This window comes from Amblyomma maculatum, chromosome 3 (genome assembly GCF_055883805.1).
Source record: "Amblyomma maculatum isolate TAMU_Amacu chromosome 3, ASM5588380v1, whole genome shotgun sequence".
NCBI classification, from domain to species: domain Eukaryota; kingdom Metazoa; phylum Arthropoda; class Arachnida; order Ixodida; family Ixodidae; genus Amblyomma; species Amblyomma maculatum.
The window spans coordinates 138115111-138127536 of NC_139346.1; the positions used below are offsets into that span (position 1 = coordinate 138115111).

At 42.3% G+C, this 12426-nt stretch overlaps 2 protein-coding genes across 2 annotated transcripts; both read right to left on the reverse strand.

Moving 5' to 3' along the window:
• Nucleotides 1-230: 230 nt before the first annotated feature.
• Nucleotides 231-2427, reverse strand: LOC146196180 (uncharacterized). The gene is made up of 2 exons (XM_084596942.1): nucleotides 2419-2427; nucleotides 231-719 (listed from the first exon to the last, which is right to left on the reverse strand). The coding sequence occupies exons 1-2, from the start codon at nucleotides 2425-2427 to the stop codon at nucleotides 285-287; spliced, it is 444 nt and encodes a 147-aa protein (XP_084453068.1). The 3' UTR covers nucleotides 231-284.
• Nucleotides 2428-10576: 8149 nt separating this feature from the next.
• On the reverse strand, nucleotides 10577-12061 carry LOC146196181 (uncharacterized). The gene is made up of 2 exons (XM_084596943.1): nucleotides 12050-12061; nucleotides 10577-10984 (listed from the first exon to the last, which is right to left on the reverse strand). The coding sequence occupies exons 1-2, from the start codon at nucleotides 12059-12061 to the stop codon at nucleotides 10577-10579; spliced, it is 420 nt and encodes a 139-aa protein (XP_084453069.1).
• Between the last annotated feature and the right edge of the window lie 365 nt (nucleotides 12062-12426).

Genomic DNA, 12426 nt, shown 5'->3' on the forward strand with positions numbered 1-12426 from the left:
TCCACATAAATGGGCATCAAACGCAGGAGCAGCTTTCCAACAGGGTTTGTATTCTTGAGCAGTTCAACAAATACCAAGCTTCTGTGACCAATTATGTAGTGTGCTATGACGCTAGCTATGACATATAGTCGACAACTACGCCGCTGTGGCTGTGTCAAACGTCCAGAGCCGGAATCGGTTTCCATATGTGAAGCCAGCACGCCTCTACAGATACTCATTTATCTGTCGAGTTTTATTTGTACAATGTGAGGAAAAAACGATGAAATGACTAATAAATACAGCAATCAGCCCTTATAACCGTAGCCACCGTAGGCGCCGTATCCGCCGTAGCCGCCTCCGTATCCATAGCCGAGACCTCCTCCTGCTCCGAGACCAGAGTGGGCGAGAAGGGCTCCTCCACTGTTGACCTTGTTGACATGGTGCACCGTCCTCACCAAGAACGCTGGTCCAGCCACAGCCTTGGCGAAAGCGGGGCCTCCACTGACAAGGGCCACGCTGCTGCCGATGCCAACGCCGCCGACACCACCGACGCCTCCAATGCCAACGCCACCAGCGCCGAGGCCTCCATATCCCAAGCCTCCGTATCCTAGGCCGCCATATCCCAAGCCACCGTATCCTAGGCCGCCGTATCCAAGGCCTCCATAGCCGCCTCCATATACGACGTTCTTTGGATAGGCTATCGCCACGGTCAATACAGCAAGGAGGGTGAACACGGTAGCCTGCGCATTTTTCAGTAAATCTTGAGTTGTAATTCACATATTTCTCTGTAAAGTGATGTACTGAAGCCAAAGCAATATTAGGTACAATACATAAACACAATATGTTAACACCTTTTCAGAGGTGCAATATGTAAACGCAATATGTTAACACTCTTTTGACGTATAGCTTTAGGAGTGTATTTGAAGCAGTAAACCCAGAACACCTTTTACACGACATCAGATTCGTTCAGAAAGTGTAGGAGGAAATGTTCTCCTAGGAAATTCTTTCTGTGGCCTTGCGGTATGTTTTGCACAACAAGTTTGAAAACATCAGGTCATCCTTTTCAGATTAACAATTGTTTAATGTGCATTTGAAGATTAGTTAGTTGAAGAAATAAGTTTTTCCAATTGAAATGAAATGCGATATGTTTATGCGAATAATGCCGCATGGGCGTCTGTCACAAAGTCGCTTCTACTGACCTCACTGTGCCATAGTTGCTGCGTTGTTTGAAGCAAATGGTAAAAAAAGAACTAGATTTGCCATTCGGTGAAGAATTATTAAGAAATCCGCAGCTATGATGCCGTACGTCTGATATAAGGCAAGACATGCATAGAAAACACTTTTGTCGAGCAAAAGCGGGTAACAAGAATGTTGCAAACATTCATTTTACTCACACACAAAAAAGCGTTCTATAGAGTTTGTTATAATAAAGCCTTTTAGTTTGCATTCATGTCGGCTATTATAATTATGTACGAAAGCTTTATCTTATAATTCTTTTTTTTTTCCAACTGCTTCGTATAATCTATTAGAATCCATCCTCTAACATAGGAAACAACTTTTGGTCCCTACAGTTTTTCCAACTAGTTACTATACGAATCAATATTTCCTTTACGATAGTTATATAATACTTTAAGATACTTTCCGAAAATTCCTATGATAAGTCCTGTAATTTAATGAGCCGGAAAATTAACCTCGATATCATGGTAACCTAACCTGTTTTTCCAGTTATTTCTACTCTTGTAATTGTGCATGTCCCTCTATTTTTTTTTCTCTTGACGTGCCTTTGCTGAAACTGTAGGCAATTTAGGTCTGAAAGCAGCATATTGCCACATTTTCTGTTTTGTACCCTCTCAAGACTATATGATGCGAAAGAAATAAAGAATTTTCATATTTCAGTTGTCATAACGTGATACTGCACCAAGGCAGGAATTCGAACCACGTTAGCACGGCTACGATTACATTAAAAGCCTGAGTAGGATCACTCAGGGAATGACACACAACTGAGTGCTCAGGCAAAGCTGTTCATTAAGAATTACGTCTACACGTCTGGGGCGGTCATGATGCTGGGCATTCGAGCCTAATGCTCGTTTGGAACAAGTCTGTTGAAATCCTTTCGCATTGGCGAACAGTACGCTGAAATGAATTTACAGTGTATCATGAAAGGTTCACTGTCGGAGCCTGTAAGAAGTAGTGCATAGCGTTGAAACAAAAAAAAAAAAACAACACTTTTATGGGAACCATTTTTCTCGTTTTCAGAGGACAAAAATGGTAGGAAACGACTGCTTCAAAGAAAACACCATGAAGTAGGCCTTCAAACGTTTTTCTCCTTATAACATGTAACATTCAGGAGAATGCATTTCATTATTTTACCTTATACGGTCCTTACGATGTAAAATGAAAAACTCGCCACAAAAGACTATTTCCAATATTTCTCCTTACCAAAGACATCTTGCTGAACTTTCCAGTAGAACGGACGGCGTCAACTGTGATCGCAGCATTTCCAAGGCGCATATATATACTCACTCGGAAGATGATTATCGGGCTCACTGAAAACATTGCATTCCGTGCCCTACGGAAGACGCCGTACAGATACAGGATCCAGCGAATCGCCAAAAACCAAAGACTTCATCACTGTGAGTGGTTTACTTGTATCGTTGCAGATGGCACGTGCTTCCTGGCTAGCGCCTAAAAGAGCACGTCCAACAAAGAAAGGATGCTTTTCCTGGATAACAGGTCTCTATGCGGAACATAAAAGAAGTCTATAGCATCTCACCGTATTTCATACTCAGCTCAGAAGATGGTATCCCAGTGAAGAGGAAGACGTCCAATGTCCACAATGCTTTGCAGTGAGCTGAGTCTTCTAGTGCCGATTTATCGAAGACAGTAGTAGATGCCAACACAGGCACGATGTCTGTAATCACATTGTTGAGGAAGCTTCGGTGCAGTTTTAGACTAGGCGTAAAAAGAGAAATGGAAAGCTGACAGATAGGAAGCAGAGTTGCGTTTGAATCTATCGCCTTTTGCAGCTCGACGTGTGCAAAGCTACGCCACCGTTTTTTTTATCGGAGGGAAGCTTTTTTTTCACCACAGACAGTGATTCTAATGGCTGAAAAAAAATCAGGTTACGTTTATTATATCACCAATGACGTAAAGTGCAGCTTAGCCTTTTCGCTATACATCCTCCCACTTTTTCAACCTGAACGCACGAGCGTCGACCGTCGAGTTTATAAGCACCGTACGGCGGAACACAGCGGCGAAATGAGCGAGAATACGTGCGTGCGCGGTATGAGCACTCCGGTTCATCTGTCCACTGCCAGGCTGTTAGGCGAACCGGATCTAACCCCACCTGATTTTTGTGCGTTGTCGCATTTCCTTCTGTTTTCTGCATACCACTGGAAAAAGATTTGAAAAGGTGACGTGATATCGCCTGCTTTCCTGTATGAGAGGAAGGTGTGAATTGATAAGCGAAGTAAGCGAAGTGAATTGATAAGCAAAGAACCTTTATGATGCCACAGGGAAGTGCTAGTGACCCATAGTAAAAAGAAACAAAATGCTGATACTTAAGTAGTATAATCAGCGGGCGTATATCGCATTCCATCCAGCGCTATCGCTACCGCATGACCGCTTTTTTTTAACTTGATGGAAGCGTTCTGAAAAGAAAAAGGATGATCAAGATAACGGTGCTCAATACAATCAGGGGTGAGGTCCCGTTCCCAGAACAGCCTGGCAGAGGACAGCGGCATCGGAGTGCGCATTGATCGCACCCGCGTATTCTCGCTCATTTCGCCGCTATGCTATGTGATACAGCACCTATCAACTCGATAGTCGACGCTCATGCGTTCAGGTTAAAAAGGTGGGAGGGCGTACATATATGTGCTAGCAAAAAACCTTTGAATAAATGGCCAAACGAAACGAAGCTTTCAAATCTTGGCGATTACTTTGCACGCCCATCACGGAGGAACACATAATTCATTATTAATATAAACAGCGCGAACACGAATACAAGTACAAGAAACAAGAAAGCCACATTACATGCGCTGACTCACAACTAAGCCTAAGCCGTTTACTCCAAGGCCCAGAAAAACAAACACGAAGAAAACGAAACAGTCACGTGAAACAACCCCTGTGTTCGCGCTGTTTATATTAATAATAAGTACCAAATCGCCCAACAAAGTATCTTGGTAAGGAACACATAAGCCGGACTTGACGCACCCTAACTTATAGTTAACTTGTATAATTCAGACGAAAGGGATCAGTTTGTGCCTACCAGGTATAGAAATCATCGAAAGCAAATACAGGTGACGACGCGAAATGATAAAATTGCTAAAGTTATGTAGAACTGGTAAATGAAGTACGAAAATAGGGAAAGAGCGATTCCCATCGGATACTTGATCATCTCACGCTCGAGAAAAGTATTAATTAAGCTTAGAAACACATTTATCTGAGGGCTTCACAGAACACACGTTCATGACTTTTTTTGTTCAGGAATAGGCTTTAGTTGAGTATTTTTCTTCCTACGGCATATACGGCAGGCTTCCTGTTTTCAAATGTACATAAATGAATATTTCGTAGGGCCTTTTTACAGCGTCCGTGTTGGAACTGAATATCCTTCGTAATTATTACCGTGCGCTATTATGTTGGAGCCATCCCTTTAGTGCCTACAAGTCACATTACCGAAGTTTATTTCCAGCTATTTCCAGGTGATAGTAATGTTACATTCGCGGTAATCGGATGACAGTCAGCATCACCATGTTTGGATATTTATACCAATAAAAGTTCGAACATTGAAAGAGTATAACATAGTACACGTACAACGGGAACAAGTTGTACGATCCTCAAATTGGAACGAATTCGCAAGGAGTCCAGTTGCGCCGTTTAATTGACTTCGGCCCTTCATGTATTTAAGACTCCAGCCTTCCTCTTGTTGCCGTGAAAAAAAGAAAAGGTCATATTTGGCATTATATGATTATGAATCTTGAGAATTCTGTCATATTGCATTATTCGTAAACAGCCTTTTGGTAATTTATCAATGTGATGACCGTATGCAAGAAAGTGAAATCATATTCAGAACCATCCCAGTCGAAAAAAAAAACTACAGAACTGTGACAAAAATATGATAAAATATCCTATAGTTCTGTCGTAAGCGTGAGATTTTTCTGTAGTTCTGTAGTTTTTCTGTAGTCTATGTCTGTTGTATGTAGTTATGCAGCACATTTTTGTTATAGCTACAGAAATTTCTGATGTTACTACAGATTGTTCTGCTGTCACAACAAGTTTCCCGGGGAAAACCACACAGAAATTCGGTCGTAACCTCAGAAAATATTCTGAAGTTTTTTCCTAGTGGGATATGGTGCGGCTTTTTGAACAATCACTGGTTTCAGTGCGAAATATTATAAGTCAAACACCCCAGATTGTAGTACACACGCCGTCGGTACAGTAGTAGCTTACCGGCGGGACACTCAACTTCAAAACCTGCTTCCCGGGCTGGTCATTTTACACAATGCCACGTAAAACCTATTTGTCATCTATGAAATGTTGCTCGCTTTGTATCGCCGCCATTACGAGCACACTACTGAAAGTCTGGAAGCCTCTGAGGAGGCAGCCCGCAGAGGAGACGAATTACCTCTAAGCCGTCTGTGGAATTTTCAATGAACGAGTTAAATGTCTTGGTTCAGAAGCATATCGCAGTTTTTGTGTGATTAGGCGTATTTTCTTGCTTTCTTTTAGAGTCACATGTTTAAGTGTGTATGTGTGCAGGATCCACTAATAAAAGCAGAAGGTGAAAGCTAGCGTTCGTCCTGTCTCCTCTCTGTGAGCTTATTACGCAGCTGTATTTTCCCTAGAGCGGCAAAGAACCAAGGTAACTAAACATTCGCGCTGAAAAAAAAAAAAAAAACACCAACTTGATCTTTCAAGGATAGTTCTGTTTCTGTGGCGAATGAAAGACTTTTCTCGCGCCTTCAATACAGTCCTACTCTTGCATCCGGCAAGAAGGCACAAGCGTGCTGCATCCCCAGTTCAATTGGATTAACCTTCATTAAATAAATATTACCTAGGTTCACTAAACATGCTTCATCAAAATTAAATCAGCGCATTATCTATTGTGTGAGCAGTGGGACCTGGTGACCTGTGACAATTTACTGGTATCAGTGCTTTAGAACAATTGCCCCTTGCCATATCACCACAGGTGGCGCTGGAATAAACAGAACGGTTTAGAAATGGTAGGCGCTTAGATGATAGCCTGTTCGTGCTTACCCAATGCATCGAAATATCTAGAGTGAAAAATATACCTTTGTATTCGGCCTTCCTGGACATAAACGGGGCGTACGACAACGTAAACAGGGAACTCCTATGGAACATATTAAAAGAAGAAAGTATCGGTTATGAGATAATAGAGTTCCCACAGGAAATATACCGGGATAACAAAGTAGAAATTACATGGGAAGGAATAAGAAGTACGGAAGATGTCAAAGTATGCAAAGCATTAAGACAAGGCTGTCCTCTATCACCGCAGCGATTCATGCTTTATATGAAAAACCTGGAACGGAGGATAGAAGGCAGTAACCTAGGTTTTAACCTGTCATATAGATTAGGTGAAAATGCGGTAGAGCAGTGCCTCCTCGGTTTGATGTATGCAGTTGATATTTTGCTGCTAGCTGAGAGTCTGGAAGAATTGCAAACTCTAGTTAAGTATTTCGGAGACGAAGGGGACGCTCTAGGCTTCAGTTTTAGCGCAGTTAAGTCGGGTCTGATGATTTTCAACGGCTCAACTGATCAGGGTGTTAAAATGCAAGGCCATAAAATACCCAGAGTAGCAGAATATAAATATCGGGGGGTATGGGTAAACGAAGGATTGGCATACATTGTAAAGCATGAGCAATCACTTAAGTCCAAAGGGCGAAGAAATGCCGGGATAATCAACCATAGGGCATTGTGGTATGAGGTTTTGAGTGGTATTTGGAAAGGGATTATGGTGCCCGGACGTACTTTCGGAAATGCGGCTTTGGGCCTAAAATCAGAGGTACAGTCGACATTAGAAATAAATCAGAGAGTCGTTGGACGATTAGCACTAGGTGCCCACGGCAAAACCACAAATGAGGCGGCAAAGAAAGATATGGGCTGGGCATCTTTCGAAGTATGGGAAGCTCAGAGTAAAATATTATATGAGGAACGCCTGATGAAATTGGACAGTAACAGATGGGCAGCTAAAGTATTTAAATATCTGTAATTAAAAAGCGTTGACTCACATAAGAGGAAAAGAACTAGGAAACTAAGTAGTAAGTATGCTAGTCACAAGGACGGAGAAATAAAGAGCATTAAGCAACAGGTGAAAAACAGAAGGTGAAAATTGGATAAATGCGATGGAAAAGAAACAGAGTGTGGAATTATACCGCAAGTGGAAAATGCAGATCAGAAAGGAAGCTTTCTTTGATAACTCAAGAGGCAGTGCCCTACTTTTTGAAACTAGATCAGGGTGCCTTAGAACACGCAGCTACAAAAAGAATTTTAACAATGAAGATGACGCATGTGCTGTATGTGGTAACTCGAGTGAAACAATTGACCATATTATACTCGAATGTAATGGTATCCATCCGGCAGTTGATGCAGGCGCAGTCACTGTTCTTGAAGCTCTGGGGTTTAGAGATTCCAGTGGTCGAGTGAATAGACCGGCGGTGGAAACTAGCAAAAAACGGCTGGAAGATTGGTGGCTTGAACGCAGAGAAGTGACATAATGTTAGTAATGTGGAAACAAAAATTTAATAAATAGAATGATGATTTAGTTAACCAATCTAAATCAATAATTAAGATATAGGGAGAAAAATGAGCATGATAGCTATGCTACCATCCCGTTTCAAATGGGACGCTTCTATATTTCATCCATCCATCCATCCATCCATCCATCCATCCATCCATCCATCCATCCATCCATCCATCCATCCATCCATCCATCCATCCATCCATCCATCCATCCATCCATCCATCCATCCGTCCATCCATCCATCATCAGGCATCTGACACTCGTTCATAGGGGGGAAATGACAACACATGGAGAACACATTATGTCAGCTGATGAGGTGAGCAGTTCCAAAGAAAGTCCATCAAATACACACAATCACGAGAATAGCTCATTCGGAGGCCACGATCATGTTTTTTTTATCCTTGACTTGAAGAAACGAAATAAATTGCGACTTTATCTCTACGGCTTGAGGACAGCGCTAGACCGACATCTTGGCGATCATTTCTTTGCCCGCGTCAACCAGTAGATGCTCGTGATGAAGTATAGTTAGAGCCAGTGCTTCACGCTTTTAGCAATAAATACCATGAGATAAAAGAATACGCATTAGACCATTTATTTCTACGAAATAGAAAAAACGAGAAAATATAGTCCTATTTTATATATGGCACACGATTGTGGAAAAACCCCAGTCGAAATATGGGCCCACCGCTGCAACGGAATTGTACAGTCACGACTGCAGCTAGTTTCATTGACTGAAATCTCAACAGAGTTCAGCCTGATCATGGCGTGAAGATGTACTCTAAACTCATTTTGTTTTCTGCGCCTGGCAGGCTTTCAATGGAGCTGGAAAAAAAGATAGAGGCGAGCGATTCCTTATCGCAAATTATGGAACAGGGTCTCTGAAGATGCACTCCAATTTTGCAAATCCCATTCTTCGCTTCCTGTCAGTGTTCAGTAGTTTAGCCTAACAACCTTATTTCCATAATAATTATTTTGACACAAAGATTACCTGTCAGCAATATGCAACTGATTCTCACTTTTGCCTCTAGTATTTGGTTTCTTTAGTTTTTACCTGCAGTTAGCTGAAACACCCAGTATATTTCTTTGTTGAGGGAAATAGCGATTCTTAAACGAAATTTAGATAATGGCAGATAGAGTAACGAGACAACTGCTTTCTTTGTGTGCTGTTCATGGCTGTGTTAACTACATGCGAAACGTGTAATTTTTGTCATACGATCTAAATAATGGCATAATTGCTTAGCTCCCCTCAAATAAATATTTGCATGAAAACTGTATAATAGATGGTTGATTTCATTCTCGCTTTTTTATATACAAAATTTATCTCGATATTTCGGGCAGTTAGTTCGGCCATGATCAGTGAATGCGCAATCGCCCTAGGTTGAAAGCAGGAAGTTTCGCTGGATGCTTTCGATAACGGCAATTTTTATCATTGGCTTCTCTGTATTCTTGTAAACTGGCTTGTAATTGTCTCAGGTTCCCGGTAATTGGTTACAGTATTTTTCTCTACAGGGATGGGTGATGATTACAAATTTCAATCAAGCCATTGCTCAAGGTACACATCATGCGTGATATGCATTCAGCTCCCGCCACTGGGTAATGTAAAAGGGTTTGTATTTTGAGAGCTATGTTGACAAATATTTCAGCAACGCAATAACACAGTTTCGGCAAGCTGCAGAACGCATGCTGTGTACAGCTGACCTCTGATTCTGTGCATGTTACACGTATCAGCGTGCCTGCTTCATTACTACGTTCCCACTCCGAACTGCTATTGCCTGTTGCTGCTACCTGTTATGTTATGCGGGGTCGAGAAATGTTATTTCGCAACTTTGTGACAGCGTTGCTATCAACGGCGCGCCAGAGTATACAGATGATCGGAGTGGCCCCTTTTCCAATAATGGTAATATTTTGCAATGAGATGTAGCAAGCGTACCATGCGTAACAGTGTTCTCTGAACGTATATGTTGAACAGCGAACAAAGAAAATGGTGTGCTTTACATGATGACAAAATTAGCACAGAACGCCACGACATTGTCTCAGCTGAGCGTTTCTTTTTGGTGTTAGCCGCTTGCTTCTTTTTGTTTTTTTTTTTTTGAGGCATCATTCATACATGGCAAAGAGAGCACAAAACCAAGATGTATTTCAAAGTTCCCGCTGGGTACCTCACTATTGGCCTGGATATATTTCTCGTGTCCAGTAACCACATGAGGCGAAATGTGAGACCTGCTTTGGGTAGCCACGCTTTCTTTCCCCATCAAGATATTAGAACGCATGGGTGGTGAACGGAAAGTCTCAGAGACAGAAACAACAAAAGATACAAATCAGAGAAAAGAATTTTATTGCATTTCAACACGGTCAGATGAATCCGTGATTGATTTACCTTGTGTTTTACACGGTATGCATGTTATGTAAATGTTTCGAAGAGCAATTTTTTTTCTAGAAACATCTATAAATATTCCTCCAACAGAATGTGCTTTACGCGCCAAATATTTTTGCAGAAATTGTCACTTTTACTTCACTTGCTTATATTCATAGCTTTTTTGTCCACGTGTGGAACCACCAACGGGTAATAGTAGATCGGCCACCACTGCTGAAATGGAGTTCCAAAAGCAGATCTACTTCAGGTACTGGTGTAAATATGACATGCTGCTCTGCCTCACATAGTTTGACAAGCCTTGGGGTAAAGAGCCCATCAGCGCCGCACGGACTTTCTCGCAGACTTATTCCGGAGCCGTGCTATTTTCTTCCCGGTAAGCAGAACGCTAGGGCTTGCTTCGTATTCGTAGCCTAAGTCTCGAAAGAAAAAGAGCAAAAAAGGCAATAACGTAATACGTAAAGGAATCAGCCCTTGTAGCCGTAGCCTCCGTATCCGCCGTATCCACCGTAGCCACCGCCGTATCCGTAGCCAACGCCCTTTCCTGCTCCGAGGCCAGAATGGGCGAGAATGGCTCCTCCAGGGTTGACCTTGTTAACGTGGTGCACCGTCCTAACCAGGAAGGCAGGCCCTGCCACAGCCTTGGCGAACGCAGGGCCTCCACTGAGAAGGGCCACGCTGCTGCCGACGCCCACGCCGCCGACGCCCAAGCCACCAACACCTCCAGCTCCTAGGCCTCCGTAGCCAAGCCCTCCATAACCGAGGCCTCCATATCCGAGTCCACCGTAACCGAGGCCTCCGTAGCCGCCGGCGTATGCGACCTTTGGCAAAGTTATGACCACAGCCAGTGCGGCGAAGAGGGCGAAGAGAGTTGCCTGCGTAATTTTTGTTTATTGGTTATTTTTTATGGGTATTGGTGCGGATGCAAGTAAAATGTGCGCATTACTTATTTCGGCGGGCAATTCTCTACAGATGCGTTCTACGCATTCGAATTTGCAGAGGAAAGTGATTCAGTCTTTCGACGAATGCGCTGTACGAAAAATAGTTTGATGTGGCAATAAAATAAAGATTGGGTATCTGCGGTCTTATTGTTATTTTCGCTGTGATTGTCATGTACTTTTTTTCTAGAATTCCCCATACCTACATGTGCTGAATGGCTTAATAAAGTTGAAAACAGTCTTTACTCCCGCTTTAAGCGAGTGGCTGAAGCTCTGAATTTGTTGAACAAAATTGCGACGGAACCTGGCAGCCCTCTCGACAAGCTCTGAAAATCATAGATACTTGTTGCAGTGCTCCAATGAGATGAATACATCAAATCTTTTTCGTATATAAATAAAGGGCGTAAAACATAATTTAAAAACAAACTCAGGCGTTTGTTTAGATTTAAGTATATGCATCCATCAGTCACTAGAGGAATGAAACACTTAACATTTCTAGTCTTCTGAGCAACAGCACCGTATTCTAAGATGGTGAGCATGCGACTCCATTTTCCTAAGATATGTGTTAGTGCTAGCTTCAGTGAAATCAAAGACGCTCCTCGTATTCCGCATCAAACATTCCTCGGCTGCAGCTGGCAATGTGAGAACATGCGGGCCTTGTAAATATCAAGATTCTTCTGAGTATAATGCAAATAACTAAGACAGAAAGGATAGACGTTTGCGATATTGTTTCTATGGGGTGTTACGTTAGCTATCCCATAATGGTAACACAACTATGAATCAATATGAAGGTGTAAAAAAGCGATTTATAGCCATCGCAAAAATCTGAAATGAAGTTACCTAAAACCAAAGCAAACAGAACTCTAAAGCGAAAAAAATAAACTGAGAGTTGCAGCTAGCGAAATGAAAAGGAAAAATCATCTTTTAGAGAATGCTACTACTCATATCCTTAAATATTTGAATAAAATGGTAATTGAACATCGTGTCACTTTCGCGTCTTACCAAAGAGCTCATGATTGGGTCTGCAATTTCCAAAACTGCGGTCAAGTGGGCTCGCAATGCGTTCGCTCCAAGTATATATACTCTCGAGAAAGCTTTTATCGGCCGCAAGGCGAGAATGAAGAGCGTTCTTAGTCGAAAAGTCGACCTAAAAGAAAAAGGAGCCCTAGGATTAAAAACCGGCGCATTATGCCTGCACGTATCTACACCACTATCTCTGCAGATAGAGCGTGCTGCAGCGCCTGCTCTAGAGACGCACGTGTGAGAAAGGAAATACGTTTTTACCGAAAAGGCGACAGATATACACCCTATTGAACAAACGTACCTATTCTGAGAAATGAAAGCCAGCCTCGCAATCTGCCTTCGCACGCAGGTATGTG